The 22355-nt window shown below is 43.6% G+C and overlaps 1 protein-coding gene across 7 annotated transcripts in view; it reads right to left on the bottom strand.

The window, feature by feature from the left end:
- spag9b (sperm associated antigen 9b) overlaps positions 1 to 22355 on the bottom strand; it is a 30143-nt gene that overhangs the window by 2700 nt on the left and 5088 nt on the right. The window contains exons 2-24 of one of the 7 annotated variants that reach the window (XM_026999633.2): positions 17174 to 17294; positions 15744 to 15814; positions 15054 to 15148; positions 11177 to 11327; positions 8199 to 8282; positions 7092 to 7302; positions 6216 to 6300; positions 5849 to 5970; positions 5091 to 5148; positions 4725 to 4877; positions 4158 to 4209; positions 3893 to 4023; positions 3562 to 3618; positions 3423 to 3425; positions 2245 to 2421; positions 2008 to 2137; positions 1834 to 1926; positions 1547 to 1720; positions 1231 to 1402; positions 915 to 1127; positions 514 to 703; positions 193 to 315; positions 16 to 96 (exon numbers count right to left, since the gene is read on the bottom strand). In XM_026999633.2, coding sequence (XP_026855434.2) covers positions 16 to 96; positions 193 to 315; positions 514 to 703; positions 915 to 1127; positions 1231 to 1402; positions 1547 to 1720; positions 1834 to 1926; positions 2008 to 2137; positions 2245 to 2421; positions 3423 to 3425; positions 3562 to 3618; positions 3893 to 4023; positions 4158 to 4209; positions 4725 to 4877; positions 5091 to 5148; positions 5849 to 5970; positions 6216 to 6300; positions 7092 to 7302; positions 8199 to 8282; positions 11177 to 11327; positions 15054 to 15148; positions 15744 to 15814; positions 17174 to 17294 — 2747 coding nt within the window. Of the gene's footprint in view, positions 1 to 15; positions 97 to 192; positions 316 to 513; positions 704 to 914; positions 1128 to 1230; positions 1403 to 1546; positions 1721 to 1833; positions 1927 to 2007; positions 2138 to 2244; positions 2422 to 2973; positions 2977 to 3422; positions 3426 to 3561; positions 3619 to 3892; positions 4024 to 4157; positions 4210 to 4724; positions 4878 to 5090; positions 5149 to 5848; positions 5971 to 6215; positions 6301 to 7091; positions 7303 to 8198; positions 8283 to 11176; positions 11328 to 13153; positions 13449 to 15053; positions 15149 to 15743; positions 15815 to 17173; positions 17295 to 22355 lie in introns of those variants that run through there. The other 6 variants (XM_026999635.2, XM_026999636.2, XM_026999638.2 and 3 more) reach the window with 6 other exon arrangements.

Raw genomic sequence — 22355 nt, 5'->3', positions numbered from 1 at the left:
ATCTGTTCTACTTACACAATACCCAAAATGGAGTCCTTCAGCTTTAATGAGTGAAGGCACTTCCTCCACTGTGCAACAGAGGAGTGGACGTACACACTGCAGCAGAGTGCACATGACATTAGGTACAAAGGTTAAAAAAGCACACAGCATTTTCAACGCAAAGAAAGCTTGCTGGAGCTAAGGGCCCCTTACCAGCCATTCTGGGCCCCGAGCCACATGGTGGGGAGGACACTGTTCATTTTGCTGGCCTCCTCCCTCATCAGGTCCTGCTCTTCAGGTACTGAGCTCACGCCATCCTTCACCAGATCACATTCCCTAAAACATCGTTTAGTAGGAAAACACTCTCACAGTGCCAAGTTTTGTAATGTGAGTTCTTTAAGTGCAACACATTCCCCAAGGAAAACGCACGGAAACACAGTACATGTTGTACACACTAAATTCAATCCCTGTAGTGAAAAAGCCTCCCAGAACCTCTCATAACATAACAAAAAGGGAAAAGCCAACGTTGCGTACCTCTGTGAAAAAGTGGACGTTGCGTCTCCCGTGTTCTGGACCCCTAGAGGGTCAGTAAACACGTGCTCTGTGTAGACCCCAGCCTGACCTTCCTCTGCGGGTGTGGTGCTGCTGCTCTCCGTGGCCTCCAGCGCCTCCTCAGCTGCAGCCATGCCTGCCTGCTGTTGCTGCCCCAGCACGCCACCCGACCCTGGGCAGACAGGCGCAGCACAGCTGGATTAGCAGAGAGATTAGCTCAGGTAGCAAAACTACAGACAATTAGTCGGCTGACTGTCTTGCACCGACCCATACAGGTTATACCACATTATTTTCTGCCCGTATGTAGAGTAAATTAAGCAATGTAGTGGAGAGAACATCACTGATGTGAAATCGAGGCCAGGCTGAGATGGAGGATCTAGTACCAGAGTCTTCGGTTGGCATCCCCTCTGCGGTCTGAGGGATGGCGACCGCTCCCTCCGCACAGCAGCCTACTACAGTGATGCCGTCCAGGATGCCCTCGGAGCCTCCGAGGCTGCTACCCAACGCTGCGCTCACCGGCGCCTGCTCCTCAGCCCCGGTGGCCTCACTACCTGCGTGCACCTCTTCACCCGCTGGGTAGTCTGTCTCCCGGGCACCTGGATGGCAAACGCCCGCAGGTGCGGACAAAAGAGGGTCAATCGAAGGCAGCTGGCATCTCACGCTCGTGTGACTTCCCGCCACAGCATGCTCTTGCCTCACCTGGCACGCTAGCAATGCAGAGCACGTGGGAGTTGCAGACATAGAAGTTCTCCAGGATGTTACTGGGCTGGTTGGCGTCAATCACTATGACCTTGGAGGTGGCGTGGGTGCTGGTGCAGATCCACACCAGGCTGGAGAGCTCGTCCTGCTGCCTCAGCTCCTTCTCCTGCTCCTGGTACCACACACAGCACAATCAGCCTACAGCTCCAACAGCACTTCGCCCCAACCCTTCCCCCAGAGTACCACTCTGCCCTTCCCATCATTCAGCTTGCAGTGGGACAACATGACTGATTCCCATGTGTGAATGTGTTGCTACCTTGAGTTCCTGCTCCAGCCTGTCCAGGCTGCTCTGGGAGCCTCTGGCCTTTCGGGGGCTGAATCCACTACTCTCTACTTCGGACATGTCTCTGTAGAACACACTGGCTCCCACAATGGAGCCTCCGTCACGAGTCTTCCCTCCTGACAGATTCACCCCCGCAGCACACCACAGCTACTCAAAGACAGTGAACACACACACACACACAGGCATGTGTGCACACATGTGCACCTCAAATCAGATGCTCATTGTACATAACACTGCTATAGTTAAAGACCTGTTCTCACCTTCATGGAAGCGTCCTTCTCATTTAAAGGTCTGAGGTAAACAGGCACTGGTAAATTCTTCATCTTACCCTCTGTTTGCCCACCATTGGAAATCTTTTAAGAGAGAGAGAGATTAACAGCAAAGACTTCCAGAACTTCCTCCAAGGCCGTCAGCCAGTTGCGTAAGGGTTGTACCTTGTTTTTCTGGGGCAGACTCCAGCCGTACGCCTGCACCCTGCTATCCTCCTTCTGGACATGAGCCTTCACCTGCCTGTACTGGGCCCTCTTCTGTTCCCTCCGGGACACGATGTTCTCCACCTCCGGCCTGTGGACACAAGGGCACGTGCACACGCGCAGACACGCATTAAATGGCATCCATTAAATGCCCCAAGAGCTCGTTTGGGATGAGTGGGACACCAGCAGGCCACTCACTCCTCGTTGAGGAAGTCGAAAGCCTTGGACTTGTCACTGGGCAGCTGGGCAAGTGTGCTGCTCCTCTTCTTGACAGAGGGCACGATATGCGAGGTGGGAGCATTGTACTTGACGTTGACGGGAGCCTCTGGCTTTTTGGCAGTGCCGGTAGATGATGAGCTGAAGAGCTTGCTGAAGCTGCAGATGGGAGGAAGAAAAAAAGGCGTGGGGGAGACAGGGAAAGAAAAAGAGAGAGAGAGAGAGAGAGAGAGAAAGGAAGAGACAGAGACAACACAGAAAGACTGATATGCAGACACAAGCAGTAGCAGTGTTAGAGGTCACAGGTCAACAGTTAAGGGGTCAGTGGGTCATATCCCAAACACAGGACTTTTTGTCTGTGCAACAATCCCCTATTATCTGCTACAAATGCTTCTCATGCAAAAAACACCAAACATTGAAGTTACAGAAAAACAGGGGATACATCAGTGGTCTTAACACTCTTCGCTGTTTTGGAACTCATGCTGTAGATGGAACCTGGTGCTTGTGCCACAGTGTACTTTCATTTTTAAGAAACTACACTAAACTAAATAATTAGCCTCTGCCTATACCCAGGATTTACACATGCAAAGCACTCTGTCCTAAAAACACACCAAAGCCACAGCACTGCCCATTGTCATGAAGAGAGGAGCAAGCTTAAGCCAACCTCTCGTCTACACAAGCTCCGCCCCACCCAGCCACCCGCCCACCCACCTTCTGCAAACGCAGGAACAACATGAGGCAGGTGAAAAGGCACATGAAAGGGGCACAAAACAGGAGAATAAAGAAAGTTTGAGTACGCAATACCCCAAATGTCCGTCCAAGTTCAATAATACCATACCCAAAATTCACATCAATCCCAAGACCTGGGAATGGCTCTGTGCGCTGCTACGCGGTGTTTGGATATCACAGGGCAGAAAAAGAAAACAAAACTAAAAACAAAAATCAGTAATCTTATACAGTGAAAGCATGAACAATGCACTACACTATGTGTCACATTTTGTTCCAGATAACCTTTTTTGTGTTAATGTGTTAGCTTGGCCATAAATTCTTGTCGTAAAGGTTGAACAGAAAACCATTCCCAAATCCAAGAGCATGTTTTGGGTTTAAGAGCCAGACCAAATGCAAAAGTGGATTTACTAGCATTTCAAAGATTTACCTACATCCTTGATGGGGAAAAAAATAAAAAAACAAAAAGGACATGAAAAGAAGAGGGAGAAACACACAATGAACGCCAAAACCTCACAAGGCAATAACACCGTTTTTTAGTTACTACTGGGAGAAGCTTGAGAGGGAACTTACAACTGCCAGATACTGGACTTTTTCTTCTCTGTTAGTGCTGGGTTCTCCCTGGAAGCTCTGCATAGGAAGACATGCAAAACTTCACACATGTATGCGACTGATGTATACAATAATATTACAAAGCACAGTATAGGAATTACACACAACCAGTGAGTAACATAGCATAATGTTACACATATATGTTCCCTGTAAACATGGACTGGCAAAGAGTACACAACAACACATGGCTCAAAACCTGTTCCTAACACCAGTAACACTGTAAGAAGTTATTGAAGGTGGAAGTCTTGTTACATGGTTACGAGGTTGATTGGAGGCTCTGGCTGATACTCACCGGATCATCTCAGTCCACCTCACGGCCTCCTGCAACTCCATCAGTCTCTCCTTGTACTGGTTCCTCTCCATCAGGACCCGGGCCATCTCCACCCGCGTGAACCGCTTACGCTGGGCCGTGGGAACGTCACTCTGCAGGGACGCGACAGGAAACCCCGACGTTCTACCATGTTAACCCTCAGAATCCAATCTTCAACAGGGCACTGTATACATTTCTGACTGCTATCAAAATGTAAACGTTTCTTAATGGAAGGTGGTGCACTCACATCATCGTCCTCCTTTGTTTTCTGTTTGGCCGCTTCTAGCTCAGCCCGGACCCTGTTGACATGTAAACAGCAGTGGTAGCTCAATGGTTAAGGTACTTGACTTGTAATCGGAAGGTTCAAGCCCTACCACTGCCAAGTTGCCACTGTTGGGCTCCTCATCAAGGCCATTAACCCTCAATTGCTCAAGTTGTACTCGGTCATAATTGTAAGTCACTTTGGATAAACGCGTCAGCTAATAAAATGTAAACAGTGTTAGCATTACATTACATGTCTAAAGCCAGGAGCATACACTGGGTACAAGGCTAGCAACTGGCCAGCAAAAAATGAGGCCACCTAGAACCTGCCGCTGACTCATACTATCTGAAATCAAAAGGCTTTAAATGAAACCGTGACATATAAAATATAACAGAATCATCTCACTTAAGCAGCCTGAATGAAAGTTTTAGCCTTTGGTGTTGTGGAGCCATGTGAGTGACTGGGCATTTGGTGTTGTGGAGCCATGTGAGTGACTGGGCATTTGGTGTTGTGGAGCCATGTGAGTGACTGGGCCTTCGTAAACATGCTAACCTCTTGAGCTCCTCCTCCAGCTCCCTGTTCCTCTCCTCCAGTTTATCTCTGGCCTGCAGGAGGACCGCCATCTCGCCTTGGAGAACCTCCTTCTCACACGTTAGCTCATCCACACGGCCAATGAGGTCATTCTTCACCACGTTAAGAGCATTCCTGTAGTGCACACACGCGTGCTTACAAGACAACAAGGCTTAAAGCAATGTTTTTTGAATCGCTGTCATTCCACAAATGCACAGCAGAGGGCAGCACACAACAGCAGACTAAAAGGGGTGGATCAAAATGAACCACCACCAGTCTATGGTTATTACAATCAATAAACAGATAATCACTTGTTAATGGACACTGACATATACTGTGTAATCTTACTTTGTCTCAAGTAGCTGGGCATTCTCCTGGATGAGGTGTTCTACTTCACGGCCCATACCTGCATCAAATTAAGCCACACTTACTCTATTTAGACTATCCATATCTGTGCTGACCTCTTCTGAAAGTTACATAAGTAAACAAATGTTTCACAAGATCCAACAAAATCTACACATACAGCATATTTTAAGCGATTGCATTGTAGAAGTCTAGGGACAGAGGGCATGAGAGGGATAAAAAACCAAGAAGATATTATTTTACGAGGACAGCTATAAACCACCAACCTCACCAAATACAGTAATGTCTGAAAATGGCAAATGATAAGATGAACTGCATCATGAATGCCAGAAATGGGTAAAGGACTGGTGCACAAAATGCAATATTAATACATCAATGTAGAGCTGGTTCTCTACTTAGAGAAAAACACCAGTCCGAACCTCAATTGGATCTTTCATAACAGAGAATGATAAAGATTTGACTTAATAATAATAATAATAATAATAATTATTATTATTATTATATTATTATTATTATTATTATTGAGTCAGAACAACTATTCCCTGAGCTTCATGCATTGGTACCAAGAATCAAATGATGTTCCTACGAAGAACCATGTCGTCCAGATCACAAACACAGCTGCAGCAGCTTGGGCCATAAATGAGCAAAGAGAATGAGCAACAGGGTACATTTCTCTTGGACACGGAGTCATGATTTCTTCTCACATGTGCTCCTCCTGATCGGCATGCGGGGAAAGTACTCACCCAGGAGGTCTGCCCCCTCATCCATGTCTCCTATGAGGTCGGTACCTGCTGAGGAAAGCTCCTCAAACAGGGAATCTGTGTTGCGGTCAAAAGCCATGTTCTCCGTGCCCTTGGTGGGAGTGCTGAGGAGCGAGACAGAAGAGAGACAGAAGCTGAGGGACGAAGAGGAGACAACCAGCAAGCTCTGGCGGAGCACTATGCAGCTCTCAACAAGGACACAGTCAGGAGGGTGCTAAAGTGAGTTTTAAAGGTCACAGGTCATTGCTCCTTGTGTAAAGAGGAGGAATTACATCATGGTGGTGATAAGGGGGTGAAGGGGTCAGAATAGCACTGCGTGTTATAGATGACTGGATCAGCAAGGGCGTACCTGAAGCCTTTGCAGCCACTCAGATCCATGTCAAGTTCAGGGGTTGACTCAATAATCGCCTGCACTTCTGACCTCTCAGGCACGTCTGTTCAGATGTGCAAAATGTTTACTAAGGACAAGTGGTCTGAAGATGCATCTGCCAGCAATTCTATCAACAACCTCTGCATGTTTTGCTCCATTTGGTCAAATGATTACGATGCTGTGTGGCTTCTCCTGTTGCATGATTCACAAGCACAATTGTTTTAATATTATTATTCAATCCCACTTAGTGCAAAGAGATGTCAGCAATTAGGTTTGTCAATGACTGTCTAAGCAACTATTTGATCCCAATGATTCAGTGCCTGTTGCTATGACTCCAATGTAGTTCTGGTCTAACATGGAATGACAAAAAGATTATTTTAATCTTCCTAAAATATTTTATTTTAATACTTGAACTCTATCTCTCAAATGCAATGTGATGACCCTTAATCTTCTTGTGAATTGCCAAAGAATTTAAATCTTAAAAACACTACATTATAGATGCACTGAGCTGAGACAGGGTGACTGCCAATCCCAAAGATCACTGAGAACTCAAATGGTGGAAAATCTCCCTAATCCTCCATAGGGTCCCAAAGAATTTTAAGCGCAATACCACTGTTAAAAAAAATAAAATAAAAACCTTTAACAAAGAATTCTAATTAACAAAATGAGTAAATGAATAATTCAGTATTCCTAAAAGTTGTGTGTTATTTTGCCTAATAGAGGTTTAAATTTAACGTATAATTACCAATTTTCAAATGTAGGATCATTCATAGTGCATGAGAATATAGGTGTGTACAAAGATGACCACAATAAGCAGATGATGGTGAATCTCCACTTTCAGACAGTAGGACTAACCTTTCATTTGTGCTTCTGTTGAGACAGAGTCCTGTACTCTAACGTTCTTACTGGTGTCTGGCTTCCTGTTGCTGGAATTCAGGTTCCTGTGCAGACCCTCTACCTCCTCAGGACGGGGCGTGTCTACTAATGCCATAGCAACATCTAAGGTCGACGCGGACGTGGAAGCAGATGACTTGGTGCCTCCCCGGTTAGCATCTGAGAGTTCATCCTGAAACAGATGACCAGATAATATGAGAGACAGTTATTTAATATGACACAAATGTCTTAAAGTGGCATATTACCTAGTCAGCACATGCACCCAAGTGCTAACTGAGTAAGTATTTGTCACTTAAAAGACAACATGGTCCAGATCCAGAAACACGTGAGGCATAATTTTCAGAGTCATGCGGTTAATGTCCTCCTGTCCATCAACAAGTGCACAGAGGTGTACGCAGGAACACACCGTCTACATTTTCACTTTGGTTGATGTTCAGCTGATGTGCAAAAAAGTAAGAAAAGGTGCTGCTACACAAAAATCGCTGCACAAGGTCTCACACAGCAAATCTACAGCAGAAGACTCAAGGGCAGGCAAAAGGGAACAGAAGCGTAGAGCTACATCTGAATATGACTGATAAGACTTGCCACTCAAATACCTGCAGAGGAGAACTGAAAACCCAAAGATGAAAAAAGGGGAAAGAGAAAAATAAAAAGGAACGGAGCGTGGGGGGTTAAACATGACATTTGTAGACATTTAACATATGAAAGGCAGTTCAGGTTACCATGAGCTCAGATTAGTGCTGTAGTAAAATCGCATGCAAATTCTTCGACCATATGAATGCTGTATGCAACCAAAATGTTAGACCACATTTTGATGAGATGCTAAGGAGGATCTATAGGAAACATTCAAGGTAATCCAAAACAAACAGGCCGCAGTTAACATCATACATTATTTAGAATAAATTATATTCTACAACACCACAACAACGTACACTGAAATCCACAAGACGATGGTTGCATGCAGCAGTCTATGGTCTGTGAACACACCAAAGCAGTTTTCAAATCTGACAGCCGGCTGGAGGCGACGTTGGGCCCGACGGCACACACCACTCTGCCAGGCAGGGCTACCTTACTGACATCAGTCCTGGGGCAATCCACACTCTCCTGTGCACCCTTACCCTCCCCTCTCCTGAAGGACGCATGTGTGTCCAGCTGCCCAGAAAGAGAGGTACAGTGAGCAGCCCAGCAGGCCTCTCCGCATGCTCACAGTACAGCCAAAGAGGGAGACAAGACCTTAGGCTAGCACACAGACACCACCTGTTGAGCCACTGCGAATATATCATGGACTAGCAAGCATAATGAGCTCAGGTTAAACACTGCACCTGTCCAGGGTTGCTTTTGTGGTTTTTAGTTAACCTTACAAACAATTTACATTCCTCACTGTATCTTCAACGTTTTGGCCATGGAATAAGTTGTAAGGAACAGCTGCCACCCAAAGTGTGAAAGGTTAATCAGCGCCAAGATAAAGACTGCAAAGCAGGTTAATCAATATAAATTTAATTAATGGTCACAAATTATTTTTAAAAGAGGCATGCCTTGCCCTTTAGCCTGTTAGAGAACCTTTATAAATATCGCTTTACTAAAAACATTCTAGCGTCAAACAATATGTGTATGCCCTATAAAAAGAACACAAGCTCCCATTAAAATAAATTTAAGAGATTCAATAACTGCCATCTGAGCATCTTCAAGCCTCACACAGGCAAAGACAGAGTCGTTAAAGGAGATGCCTGACAGGAGGTCACCCTCGGTTTGTAACAGACTAGCACACCCTTCCTTGTTGTCATGGAAGCAGCTGCCCGCCATCCTGAGCCTGGCAGCTGCTTTGCCATCCATGCTGATGCAAGCCTGACAATATCGCACGTGGGCATCGTGTCTTTTCAGATCCATACTCCATGTGCCTGGAAGACACCAATGGGCCGCGGTGTGAGGGAGCAGTTACGGGATCAGTAAATCTGAGAGAAACGCCAAGTCACAGCCGACACAAAGGACGGACTGTGAGCTCGGTGGGAGTCTGTTGGAGGCCTGAGCAACATGAACACTCCTTTGTGTTACTGAATATGGCATGATTCACCATGGGGATTAAAGCAAGGCAACACCGTCACGGAAAATGGTGCAAACTCACACTATGAAATTGAGATGCATTATGCTAACAACCATTCAACTACAGACAAAGCCTCACGGCTGATTAAAAGCAGGAAAATCACATATTAATTGGACTGGTTTCTGAGCATTAACTGATGTTTTAATTATTAATCGTCAGTGAGTATCAGCGAACCAGATGTCTCTGGTGACATTGTAACCTGACAGAGGTCCCAGGCATCTTAGGAGGGAAAACACAGAGGTGTGTCTACTCCTCTTCTGCCATTGTATAAATAAAAGGAAAGCGTTTTACAGTGTTGGGATAAAAGATTGCCACCGAACTGCAATGCGTCTCATACTCAATATAGACCATATACTGGTATTACAATTAGACAAAATTACATTAGCCATACCCAAAGCAGAAGTTAACGACACACACTTAAATCACCATGTATTTGGATAGACACAGCAAATAAAAAAATGTAAAAGTCAAGCAAGGTTTCAAATGGATAAATATCTTCTAATACACATTCAAGCACCAATAATATGAATCTAGATCTTACTTGGATATGTGATAGAAAGCATGGCTAAGTAAAGGAATCATGAGAGGCTCAGATATACAGATGGGAGCAGAAAGTGTGTGAGAATGAGGTTATGCTGCACTTGTTTAAAAGCCTCCTGCTTTGACATCTTAACCATTAGTAGCTCTCCTTTAGTTTCACTTTTAGAAGCTGAAAAATGATCTCTTTCCCACATCAGCTTCTCACAAGAGTGCAGATCTCAAACCAGGCTGTCATAGGCCTCAAGGTCAGGCTATTCCAGGCCAGGCTGTGAGCTATTGATAATGCTTCCATTACTGGATAAATTAAGTTTAATGAATCACTTCAGTGCTGCCACAGGTACTTGAAAGGATACAGAAAGGCAAAAACCCAGATGCAGACATAAAGACACAACACACACACACACACACAGTCTTAAAAATGATTTTACTCTACTGCCACATATGAAACACTGCATCCACCGGGACACCACTTCATATGCCCAGTGCACTATTAATAGCTTCTACTTAAAATAGTGCACCTGCTAATGTTTGCCTTTTGGATGAAGGCTGCAGAAATTCTGGTTGGATAATTCTGGGCGATTTATTATAGAAGCAGAGCAGACCAAGCCATAGGCACTTGATCCATCATCACGGACCTTTTATTTTTCCCCATTTCTGATTGTTCCTACCTGTATATGAGTGATCATCTGCTAAATTATAGGGAGCCAGAAATATAACCATCTAAGCATGCAGGAATATTTTATATTTTAAGAGACTATGCCACAATGTAAAAACGGTCTTTAATTGAAAGAAAAAATGGCTTACATTTGCTTGTATACTGGTAGGGAGCTGATAACAAATAAATACTTAATTAGACTGAATATTCATGAAGTGGCTTTCACACAGGCATTGTGGGTGCCAGAAGGTTCTAAGGGAAGAGAAGAAAAAGGGTGAAGTTCTGGGCACCGACACCCTGCTGCCCTCAGCCTCACTTGCTGTGAGCATGCAGGAAACAGCAGGTCCCCCAGCGCGGAAGAGGCTCTCTCTTCTGCTGGCACACCGGCGCTTCCCATGCTTTAGCATATATATCGCCCGGATCCTTTGAGCCGGGGAATATATCTCAACGCAACGAGCCATGATAGTCATCGCCTGCGTCCCTGGGAGCTGCTCTTGATTCCCGTGAGCAGGGGAGAGCCAGTTTGGTATTCACCATCGCCAACACAACAGCACTAATTAAGACTCTATTCTAAAGGAAAAGAAAACTTAGAAAAGTTATCAAGCAAGCACTTTCAGACAGTCTTCCTTGCCACACGCTTTGGACTTGTGGCGTGGTGGACGAGTGGTGGCTGGTGAGACTGGGAGCAGAATAAACAAACACTGAAGGTGATTACTAACTGCAGGGAAGGAGAGAGTGCATTTTGCCCACCTTGAGGCTGGTGTTGGAGCACGGGTGGCTCAGGTCGTTGTACCTCCACGTGTCCGTCCCTGGGATCTCTGTCTGCTCCCTCTGCAGATCCGGGGCCATCACATCACCGCCTGGCAGCTGGAAGATCCCCAAAGACACGGGCCGCTCTTTCCTGCAGCCATGAAGGGAAATCAAGTGAGGGCTTATATACTGCAGTGTTATACTTGATTTTGCAGCTCTTGGTGGCATGAAAAAGTTCAGCAGGAAGTCCTCTTATGGCATCAGTGCCATCACAAAGTAGATGCCCAGGCTGGAATGTCACCCCCTACTGAGGCAAACCAGTTGTGAATGTTCTTAAATGACATGAGCCCCGGCATCCCGAAAGATACTTGCTAAAATCCAAGATGTCTTAGGCTTGTCAAACCTAGGTGTGGCGCTTGTGAAAATTCCCTAAGGCATCTCCACAGCTGCAGGGATATCACAGCAATCTTGTTTAGAGGGCTAAAGGTGGTCCGTTGACTTTTGTACTGATCCTGTTTCTTCCGAAGAGTATTTCTATTGCTGACTCTTCTCAGTGACAGAGTGGTTGCCCACCCAACCCTGCTGACTGCACATTCTGCAGGGCCAGCCAGGTCATGGAAAGGAAAATCATTGATGCAGTACAGCTGAAATACAAGACAAAAACAACTAAAAAAAAGTGTTGACTCTCAGGTAGCCCAAGTTTCTTCAGTAGGTTCACATCTACACAGGTGTGCTTTCTACGTGTTATGAAGTACAGCCTAAAATAAACACAGAATACAAGAATACAAATCACACAAGCAACTCATACTAAAGCACACTTACAAGCAACCCAGCTCAATATGACCCAAGTACAGAAAGCAAGGTGTCCCTCATAAATGCCCCATGGCATGGCTTATGTAAGCACCCCTTCCCAACTTGCCACATTCCAATTCATTCTGCCCAGTTTTTGTTTGCTGGAGTCTAATTGCCAGCTAACCATCTACTAGTTACTAAGATTATAAAGACTTAAGTATAGTTAATAATAACTGACATCTTTCCCACTAATTTACTGCCATGTAAGTAGAATTACCACCACTATATTCATTACTGTAAGGGTAATTAAATACCTTATTGTGATGTAAATAACCTAAGAGGAACCTCATTGTCTTCACCTCATCCTTCAGACATACAGTACAAGCTTCACAAACACACACGGCCCATCTTATTTCTCTTTTGTAAAAGCTCTCCAGGTCAAATTATTTAACTACAAAAAGTACCAAAAACACTCAAATGAAAAACATAATGGCATAGGCAAACTGGCATACATAAAGCCACCGATCACCCAAATCAGACCATGCATACCACAATCAGTATACATGTACAGCAACAAAGCAGTGTGTTTGAAGACTGGCCAAATTGAAAAGCTACCAACAACGAACAATAACCCTGCAAAACTGTGAACGGACAGGGAGGGCCCAGTGCCCAACCTGCCTGTGGCTTTGATGGGGTTTATCTAATGATTTGTATTTAAAAAGAAAAAAAACAAACTAGCAACAACAACAACAACAACAACAACAACAGTTCCTGGCTTATGAAATGTCCAACGCTCTGAGTCACCACTCATGGCCTATAGTAAAGGCATCAATGTTGTTTACTACAACAGTCAGGCAGTAGAAGGTAAAACCAATACAGAAAGCTGGAAGAGGGAGAAATGCAGAAAAAAACAAGGAGAGGAGGAGAAATGACTGAAGCAGAGGGAAAGAAAAGGAAGGATGAACATATCTGAGGAAACGGAGAAAGGTACAACAGAAAAAAACAAGATCACTAATGGATTATAAAGATTAGAGAAGGTGAAGAGGCAGGCTAAACTAAAGTAGAAAAAGCTTCAGAAGAAAGCAGAAGTGAAGAGGAAGCATAAATAAATAGAAATCAGGGTTTTGCACAGAAGACTCTTCCATTGTGCCCCTTCTCCCCCTCACCCTCTCTCTCTCTGCGTACCTGATCCGGGGGAGCGAGTGTGTGATGGCGGGCAGCCCGTTGGATACAGAGTAATGCACCAGCAGCAGCACGGAGAGCGAGACCAGCACAGCCGAGTTAATGACCACCGCTCCGCCGACGAAGCCGAAGACAAACAGCAGCATGCAGCCGGGACTCATGGTCATCACCTCCGCACGTTACAGGCCCAGCACCCCCCCAACACGCCAAAACAATCCCATAAACATCGGCAGCCCTAAGAAGGCACGACCATGCGCACGAGGGCATGTGCGCGTGTAGCTCTGCAGCCTCTCAGCGCTGTGACATCATCTGCTCTGACACACATACACATGCGCGCGCCCAGGCACACACACACACACACACACACGCGGGCCGGCAGCGCCGACTGAAAACCGGCTTTGCGGCAGCTGTCTCCCACGGTCTGTTGGGGGATATTCCCTCCCCTCCCTTTCATCCCCTTTCTGGCGCTGCCTTTCAGTGCTTGACTACTGTCTCTGCATCCCTGCTCAGCTGCTTAATGAAACCAGCTCTGCTAGGCAACACACAGGTCCTCCGCGCACCCCCCCTCCCTCTCTGCAGTAGTATCCGCCTGACAGTTCATTCCACATGCTTTTCTGCTCTGCCACCAGCTTCCTCTAAAACCCACAGGCCTTGGGGGGGGGTTAAAGAGAAGGGGTGTAAAAAAAACCCAAAACAAAACAAAAAATTTTTTTGAATAATGTCTTTGATAGTATGGAATTCTGTACAGAACATTCACTACTTATAGTTAGCACTGGAATTGAAATACAAGAAAATAAAAACATTTCACTGAACCTTTTCAGTAAAAACAACAAATCCCCTTTTCATCTAAAAGGCCCAGTGCCCTTTTCATAAAAGAACCAAAAATGGTCATTTCCAACTCTTCCAAATGAACGGCACCAGCCTCAAAATAATCCCTTAATCCTCTCATTTCATAAAAGGGATCTGTGAGCCGCTCCATTTGAAATCCCAGCAGTCATGTCATTTACTGGCATCACACCTCCACCCTGCATAAACAAAGGTGATTTACATGCCATAAATCAAGTGCTGTACCCTTAATGGGGTGAATACACACTCACATACTCACTCTCTCGCACAGTTGCCCTGACATCACTCCCTTTGGCAGCGAGTTCACGGCTGTGTCGCCCAAGCCCCACCTCCTACCGCTCTCTCACTGCCTCCCTGTTATAGAGCAGCTCCGTGAGCCGCTGCGCTGGCCCTCACGCCGTTACCATCAACCAGCGGACTCTCTCTCTGCCTTTCCTGTCTCTTCCTTTGCCTCCACCCGCACTGGTGGGAGACACTGCTGCACTATATTTGGAGGTGTGTGTGTGTTTCAGCGCTGGGTGGGTTCATTCAGTGCCCAGTGAAACAATGCAGTGCTCCACTGGACTTTAGCCACCTTTGGCCCACGCCACATACCAGGGGAATGCTGGTCGATGTAGCTATCTACCGATATTAATTAACTCTTTGCAAGTTAGCTCCAAACCATAACTCCCCTCACTGGCCACACTGGAGTTTACAACTGTTGTGGTGCAGTTGTCACTGACCAGTCTACTTTTTCCAGTTACTGACAGTCTGCTGCTTATGTGCCTACTGCAAACACCTGCTTACAACAGCTTTTATGGCCATGGCCACCCGATGTTCCTACAGGCATGCCCCAAGAGAGGCCTTCCATTCAGATGAGCAAACACTATAATGAGGTGATGTTCTGCTGCACTCACTGTATACAAGCCACTTTAAACAGCAACTCTATGGTCTCTGTGCTCCAACCCATGATGAAACTAAACCAAAATAAATATGGTAAACTTCTCACCTCACCTGGTTCAGCTGAGTGACGAGAGAGAGGGGATTTTTAAACGAGACTGATTGAGGCCACACTTACTTGTGTCTGCCTAAAGTTCCTGCGTCTGGGGCTTCTCCCCCCACCAGATGCTGCATTTTGGTACGCTCCAAGTGCTCCATGTAACTATGGATCATCTGTAAAATGCAAAATGATTGACAGTCACTAGGGTGAAATAATTAAAAGGTTATTAACTGTAATGACATCTGTCTTTTCACAGGTAATTAAAGAAATGTCTCAATTAAAACACTTTATATTATGCTTGCTGTGAACATGAGCCATCACATTTTCCCAGATTGTTCTGCTGGTGTTCTGACAATTCACAGGTGAATGTAATAGTGAACACAATAATGTTGGTGTACAAATGTACAGAGACTATGTATTAAGTCATAATATAGTAATAATAAATACATTTTAGGGTAATAATTGAATAATTTTGTTCTTTAGTCATCTGTGGTTGCTTTTAAATGCACTATATAAATACATATGACTTGACAGTGAAAAACACCACCCTACTTGGGCATATACACACTTGATTTTTGTGAATTTTTAGCACATTGGGTCAAACATATGTCACTTGTGAATTAGATGTTACTATATATATCTAAGAGACCAGGTAGCTTTTGTAAAAAAAATTGTTTTGCCCTATCAAAACCATTTTGTTGGTTTACACACACACACACACACACACACACACACACACACACACACACACACACACAGTCTCCTCACCTCTGTGTGTCTTTGATGAAGAGCATTGTACTCTTTCTTCAGTTCTGCCTCTCGCTCCTCTAATCTTCCAACTGAATGACGAAAATCAACAGAACCCTTAATTTAGGACAGCGCTATCCAAGATTTAACTGTGGCTTAAAAAGCCTTTTGACTTCTGTTTTTTTTTTTTTGGGGGGGGGGGGGGGGTGATTTGGCTCCTACCAATAGTGATTCAAATTCACCAAGATGTGTATCAAATGTAGTAACTTTAATATGCCACAGGGAGTCTCTAATGCAACATAAATCACACACAAACCCATATTCTGAGCGCTAATAACAGGGCATGTGCTGTAATCTTATCCTAGCGATACTTTAGGTTTCAGAATTGTTGCTCATTTCACCAGAAATGTGTTTCCACATATAGAAAATGTAGAAAATGTAAAAGTATTTCTGGGACTGGAAGCCTTCAGCATGCAGTCAGTTTTCCTTTGTCTTCTTCCTCATGAACCCAGCAGACAAGGCTTCCACTGATGCAATATTCAAGTATTCTTCTCTCAGATTAGAGAGGGGGGAAAAGCAGAGGTTTCTTAACTCTAAAGTCAGTAATTACTGTGTGGTTACATTTGATCACATCTCATCATCTCAGCTTATGCTAAAAGATATGAGGAAGGCAAAGACTGATTCATATAAGGAAATGACATGTGTTTCTTTGAGAATACATAGAATTCCAAAAGAGGAACCAAAGAGACGAACAGTCCATCATGAGGAGACGACAACTTAAGCAGAGAGAAGCTGAGCATCAGGGTTAAAGTGGCTGTAAGCCAGAGTGCACTACTAACAAGCATATTTAATCAGTCTACCAAAACACATCCAGTTATAGGAATCTAAGCCATTTCAAACATGGACCTTTTAAGTAGGAACTACAGTAAAGGAGCACTTGTTTCCTAGATAAGCCAAAACAGAAACAACCTGGTCAAATCATATAAATGAAGCTTGTATTTCACAAATAATAAAATGTGCTCATCTGTAGAGAACATTCAAAGAACTGACAAAATGGACTGCGTGTCATTTGCTCTGAGCAATTACGCAATGTGCCGCCCACCTAGAGCTCAGCTTGGCAGTAAACACAGTCATCCTCCCATGATGTGGGGGAGTTCAGCAGCCCTGCAGGTATCATCCGTCCCCAGCCAACACACAAACCCAGCAAGAGACACAACCATGGGAGGAGAAGGGGTTTGAAACAAAGGCATCTTAACTTCCGCTGAAATGCTTTTTAAAACTAAAAAACCTGCACTTATATATAAAAGACTATTTAATAAATGGCCAATCGCACATCTCCAAGGAATTAAAAGACCAGTTCACACGCAGCGTTCAGTGTCAGAGTCTATTGGACGAGGAGTTAACACAGCCAATGCAGTAAGTCAACAGGAGGCTCAGCTGAAAGTACTCACTCTGGTCTGCGTAGTTCTTGGTCTTGAGCTCCAGCTGTCTGGTCTGGGCCTCCAGCAGCACCACCTTGTTCTGCAAATCCTTCCTTTCCTGCTCCTGCGAGTCTTCGTACTCCATATATCTCTATAGCAACAGAACATATGGAGAGTCTTCAGTTCAAATCCTCTACTCTAGCATTAACTGCATGGGCCACACTGGGTGGCCCTGGTCTTTTTTCTTTAAGACACATTGTGGACTTTACTAAATAATCCACATTGCAGTTACATATTACAAGAGGCAAATACGCATTTTATTCAGTGTCAAATGTGCCCTTCATGGCAATGATAATTTAATTAATGTATTTACATTTGGCTATATTTAGTCACTTAGAAGTATAAACACAGCTTGGAAGTACAGTTATAATGCAGATTATGTCTCGTCATCAAGAGAATGCATGCAGCAGGTTGCTAGCTAGCTGCATTGTAAAAACCTGTGAAGAAGTTTGATTGTATTAATAGCAAAAAAGTCAGGCATAATGTTATAGACTATTTATCAGCACGATTTATGAGACTTAGTTGACCTGATCCCATTTAAAGACACTTCAGTCCATTTCCCTTGCATTCACATTCCTTACACAGTCCACTGATTTCTCAGTCTTAATGAACCTTAATGAACTTACTGCAAGTTTGTTCTGCTCTTTTATATATAATGATATGTATTAATTTTTTGAAAATCAATTAGACCTGAAATCAGTTGGCATCAAGGATCATGGCTTTTACCTGGTGAGTTTTTTTTTCTTAGAAAGAACAGGCATCTGCAATGTGTGTATGTGATGTTATCTATTCCATGCAATCTACCAAACTAATCTACTGTTGGTTAAAAAATAAATACTTCCTCTGTTTAGTGAAAACAAAACAAGTTTGTTGCTTGTGATCCCTTCTCTAACTGTCAGTAGAATTCAACTTGCTGCTGAATTTGAGATTTTATGATCAATATTTTTTCTTCAATAACTGATGAATGGCAAAAGGAATACATTTGCTAAAACAACCAGACATGCTTTTCAAATTTGAGACACAAAGTGTATGAAGAAAACAAATGACAAGTAAAGATGGGACACTCAGGGTGACTCATTATGAAGTAACAGATCACTCTCGGTCAGAGTGACATTAGTGGTGGCGCGGGTTTAGCTGAACCGACAGCTGTTTGTGGATTTCACCATGACCAAGTCAGGTTTCAGTGAGTCAGCGCAGCCGTTTGCCTGCTGCTTAAACACCTTCTTCAGACCACACCAATTGTTTGGGTGAGGTAGGAGGAGGAGAACCCAAAGAGACCAGCATCAAACAGGCTGTTCCTTCCTATTCTGTGCCACACACACCCACCTACCACACACAACCACACCCTGTGCCCTCGCCTCTATTGTTAGAGATCAACTAAACCTACAGGTGCAGCATGTGAACAGCACCAGCCGCTCCACACCTAGTACTGCACGCAAGGTAGCGAGGGGGGGGCATGAGAAAGAACCTCAAGTGCTTTTAGGAGTCTGGAAGGAACCACTCTATTAAGAGAAGCAGAACACTGATAATTCATCCTCCCAAGCCCACCAATGCCCTTATTGAATAAGAAAAGCACTTATTATGTATCCCATGAAACTAAATGATTTTGGTACAAGAAATGACAAAACCAGGTAAAAAGACACTGACCTCATAAAGAAAGAAATTTTAAATCATGACACTGAGTGAGATACTACCTCCAACAAACACTGAATTCATTCTAACCAGAACCCTTTATGTGCAAGAATGTATACTTCACCCACTACCATAGCAACCCTTACCCTCCCTATTCATCATAGCTCCTAAGATCACCTTAACTAAGCATTTATATCAATACCCTGTAGTCAGCCCAGAAGTGTATGCATAGAGGTAGCAAAACCCAATAATTTATGCAAACATGCCACCGTTTATGCAAACATGCCATCTATTCCCAGTCAGCAAACCTCTGTCATCAAGTTTTATAAGCCAAACTTAGCCTTGATTAGATGTGTGATTAGATGTGTGACTTAGCCAAATTTGGCATGGATCAGATCTGCCAAATGCCATAAAAGTAAATATAATGTGTGCAGTGCTGCAAGGACACCTGAATCCATTACAGTTCCATTGTGAGCTCAGTGTGGAGGAGTCCCACTGATTCCAAAATAGCACACATTTGCAGCAATAACAGAACTAAAATCAAAGCACTAAGAGTTATGCCACAAAAGCTTTCCTCTGATATAAGCAAAAGGTCTCTGCTTAATGCATTAAATAGTAAATATTAGAGTACATATTTCTAAAGACATGCCTTCTACAGTTAGATACACTATAAAAAAGAGAAATGACTCGTCCTGCTCTGCTCCAGAAGCCCACATCCTGATGCCATCATCATAAGGCAATGCTAACCCCCATGAACATCACGATTAGGTCAATTTTGACAAAGAAACAACAAACCCTTTTTACAGTTTGTTCAGTTAATGATAATGAACTTTTTGGCATCGGCATCAATATAAATTCAAAGTAATATGATGTGCAAAAACCATCTGTCTGGGGTATCTTATGACAACAAAGCTTTGACTTGCCCATATGAACACAGTCTGTGTGGTTCTTTGCCTTTAGCTACTGGGTACACAGAGCCAACCCTGAGATATACGAAAGTTTATACTCGCAAATGAATATAAAAAAAAATAAATTAATACATTTAAAAAAAAAATTAAATCACAAGTTATTACAAGCCAGTGACATTTCTCATAAAGAGGTTTGGAAAGTCTGTGTGAGAGCATAAGTTTTATACCTTTTGCTGGGGTTGAGATTTGTGGTTAGGCAAAACATTGGAAAAAAAAAATCACCACAAATTCATTTGAATGGGGGCAGGAGGGTTACAAATCATAGAAGCAGTATGTGAACCATGTTAGTTTCTAATGACTAGCTCCTTTCACATGCTGCCCGACTTCCCCTGCATCACCAGTGAATGGGAACAGCCCGATTTCAAGAATTACAAACTACAACTCATATACTACAATGGTTGACTAGGGATTCTAGTCCAGTATATTTTCACATGAGAGTGACAACAGTGCAATAGCAGAGTTATATGTTGTCTATTGAGGAAAAATTGTAAAATAGGAGAGTTGGGGTGTGTAATGAGCAGGCACTGGCTAAGAAATCACAGATATACAACTGTAGTGATTAACTACACAAAGGTCATAAGCACAGTACCGTCATGTGAGGCCATGGGGTGGCAGTTGTTCTTCTATATTAGCCATGCAGAGACTTAAATATCATTCATGAACAGCCAAAACAGAGCCTCTGCCATATAATAGCTACCTCAGAGTACCATCTTCATGAAGTGCTTTTTATTCATTAATAAGTACTAAAAACTAAAAAACTATTAAACTATTAACTATTAAACATCCAGCACAACACACCTGCAATAAAAGTGCATAAAATCTAAAATGAAGGGTGTTACCACCAAGCATAAATCATCCTTTCATCTTTTGCATAGCATACATGATTAAGAGCTTTATAACTCACTAGGTTACCATGCATGAATATGAGTTTTCCCTAAAACACCCAGCCCCACCCCCAGTGCCACAGGAACTGTGGTCGTCTTGTCCAAGAGTGTCCATGTGTATTCTTCCTTCATCACCTCTGCGTGGCTGATCATATGATCCACAGGCCCAGTGCTCATATGATAGCACTACAGAGGGAGAGAGATTAGTGGTGGGTCCCTTTCACACATAATGAAGCCTTTGTGCCCCCACATATACAGAGGCTGCACTATAAGCCACTCTATTGATAGGGCTCTCTCTTTAAGTGAACTGTATCTTCAGTTGACTTGTCCCCCCCCCCCCCCCCTTTTTTTTTTATTTTTTATTTAAAAGAGGCTCACAGCCGAACCTCAAAACTACCACAGTGGGAGCATATGAGAGGACTCAAACTCAGTCTAGTCTTCAGAAATCTTCAGAGCTAGCTGGACCCGTCAACAGTCTTTACATGTGAAACCAGGTTTTGAAAAATACTCATGTTTAGAAGCAGCATAGCAGATGGCCTAATTTTAAGGGTCATACCATACACAAAAATATTTATTTCAGCTTCAATAATCAAACAATTATTCTGTAGTAAGTTGTATTTTCAACTACGGCACCAGTACCAAAGACCTATTATCAGTCAAAGGTGAAAAAACACCCTCCACTTTGCATTTAACATAAAAAAATGTGGGATGGATTGCAAGATGCCCTTCTATTCACTCCTGGCACACACCACATTTCTTTCTATTCAAACTCTAAACACACCTGTCAGGTAATCAAAAACCATGATTCACAGCCTCAGGTGTATTAGAAGGTGAGAAGAAAAAAGTTAGCTTTATAGGACAGTCAGTGAGCAACCTGCCAAAGCTCTGCGTACTTTACTTTTATCCTCACCTACAGAAAGGTGAGCTTTGTTTGGGATTCCGATAATAAAACATCATATTACATTATACATTAACCAACATGAATAACCCATGCAAACATGTGGTTTTGCACAGAGACAAAATGTTAGACCAGGTCAGATGAAGGCAACAATGCTGCTGCTGGAGTCAAATTGAGATCAAAAAGGAAATTAACAGATTATGAACTTGCACCACAATTTAAACGCTTCTTATTAGTGCCCACATCACGGGTTCTCTTTCTAGGTGTACCCCACAGTTTACAAATCCAGTGTCTACTGGTAACAGCTGCAGGTAACATTTCACTGGGATATTGTTTGTGTTTAAAAGGAGATATAGGAACGTATATAACAGGAAATACGAAAGACAGAAAAAAATATAAATTGTTAGTTAGAGGTTAGAGTTTAATAGGGTGACAACAGGCAGGATATTGGTTAGCACTAAACCGTGTTACAGAAAAATTACTAAATACAGAACTACATTTAGACACAGAAATGTAAAGCAACACAGACATACATTAGTGAAACAAGGGTGTGAAATCAGGGTTCAGTAACACATCCTGGGAATCTTTTCAGTCACTCGAAAAGATGACCCAGTGACCCTGTGATGTAACCACAGGAAGAGAGAGAAGAAAAAGCAGTCTAAGAAATATCCTGACTGCAGAAAGGGGTCCAGGAAGCTCTGGTCCCCAGCACATTCCTGGCCCTTCCTTGACATTTCCTCTCAGTCTCAGTCAACTGCAGACTGCACTTG

Source organism: Electrophorus electricus, chromosome 14 (assembly GCF_013358815.1).
Source record: "Electrophorus electricus isolate fEleEle1 chromosome 14, fEleEle1.pri, whole genome shotgun sequence".
NCBI lineage: Eukaryota > Metazoa > Chordata > Actinopteri > Gymnotiformes > Gymnotidae > Electrophorus > Electrophorus electricus.
This window is presented reverse-complemented; position numbering and strand designations above follow the sequence as displayed.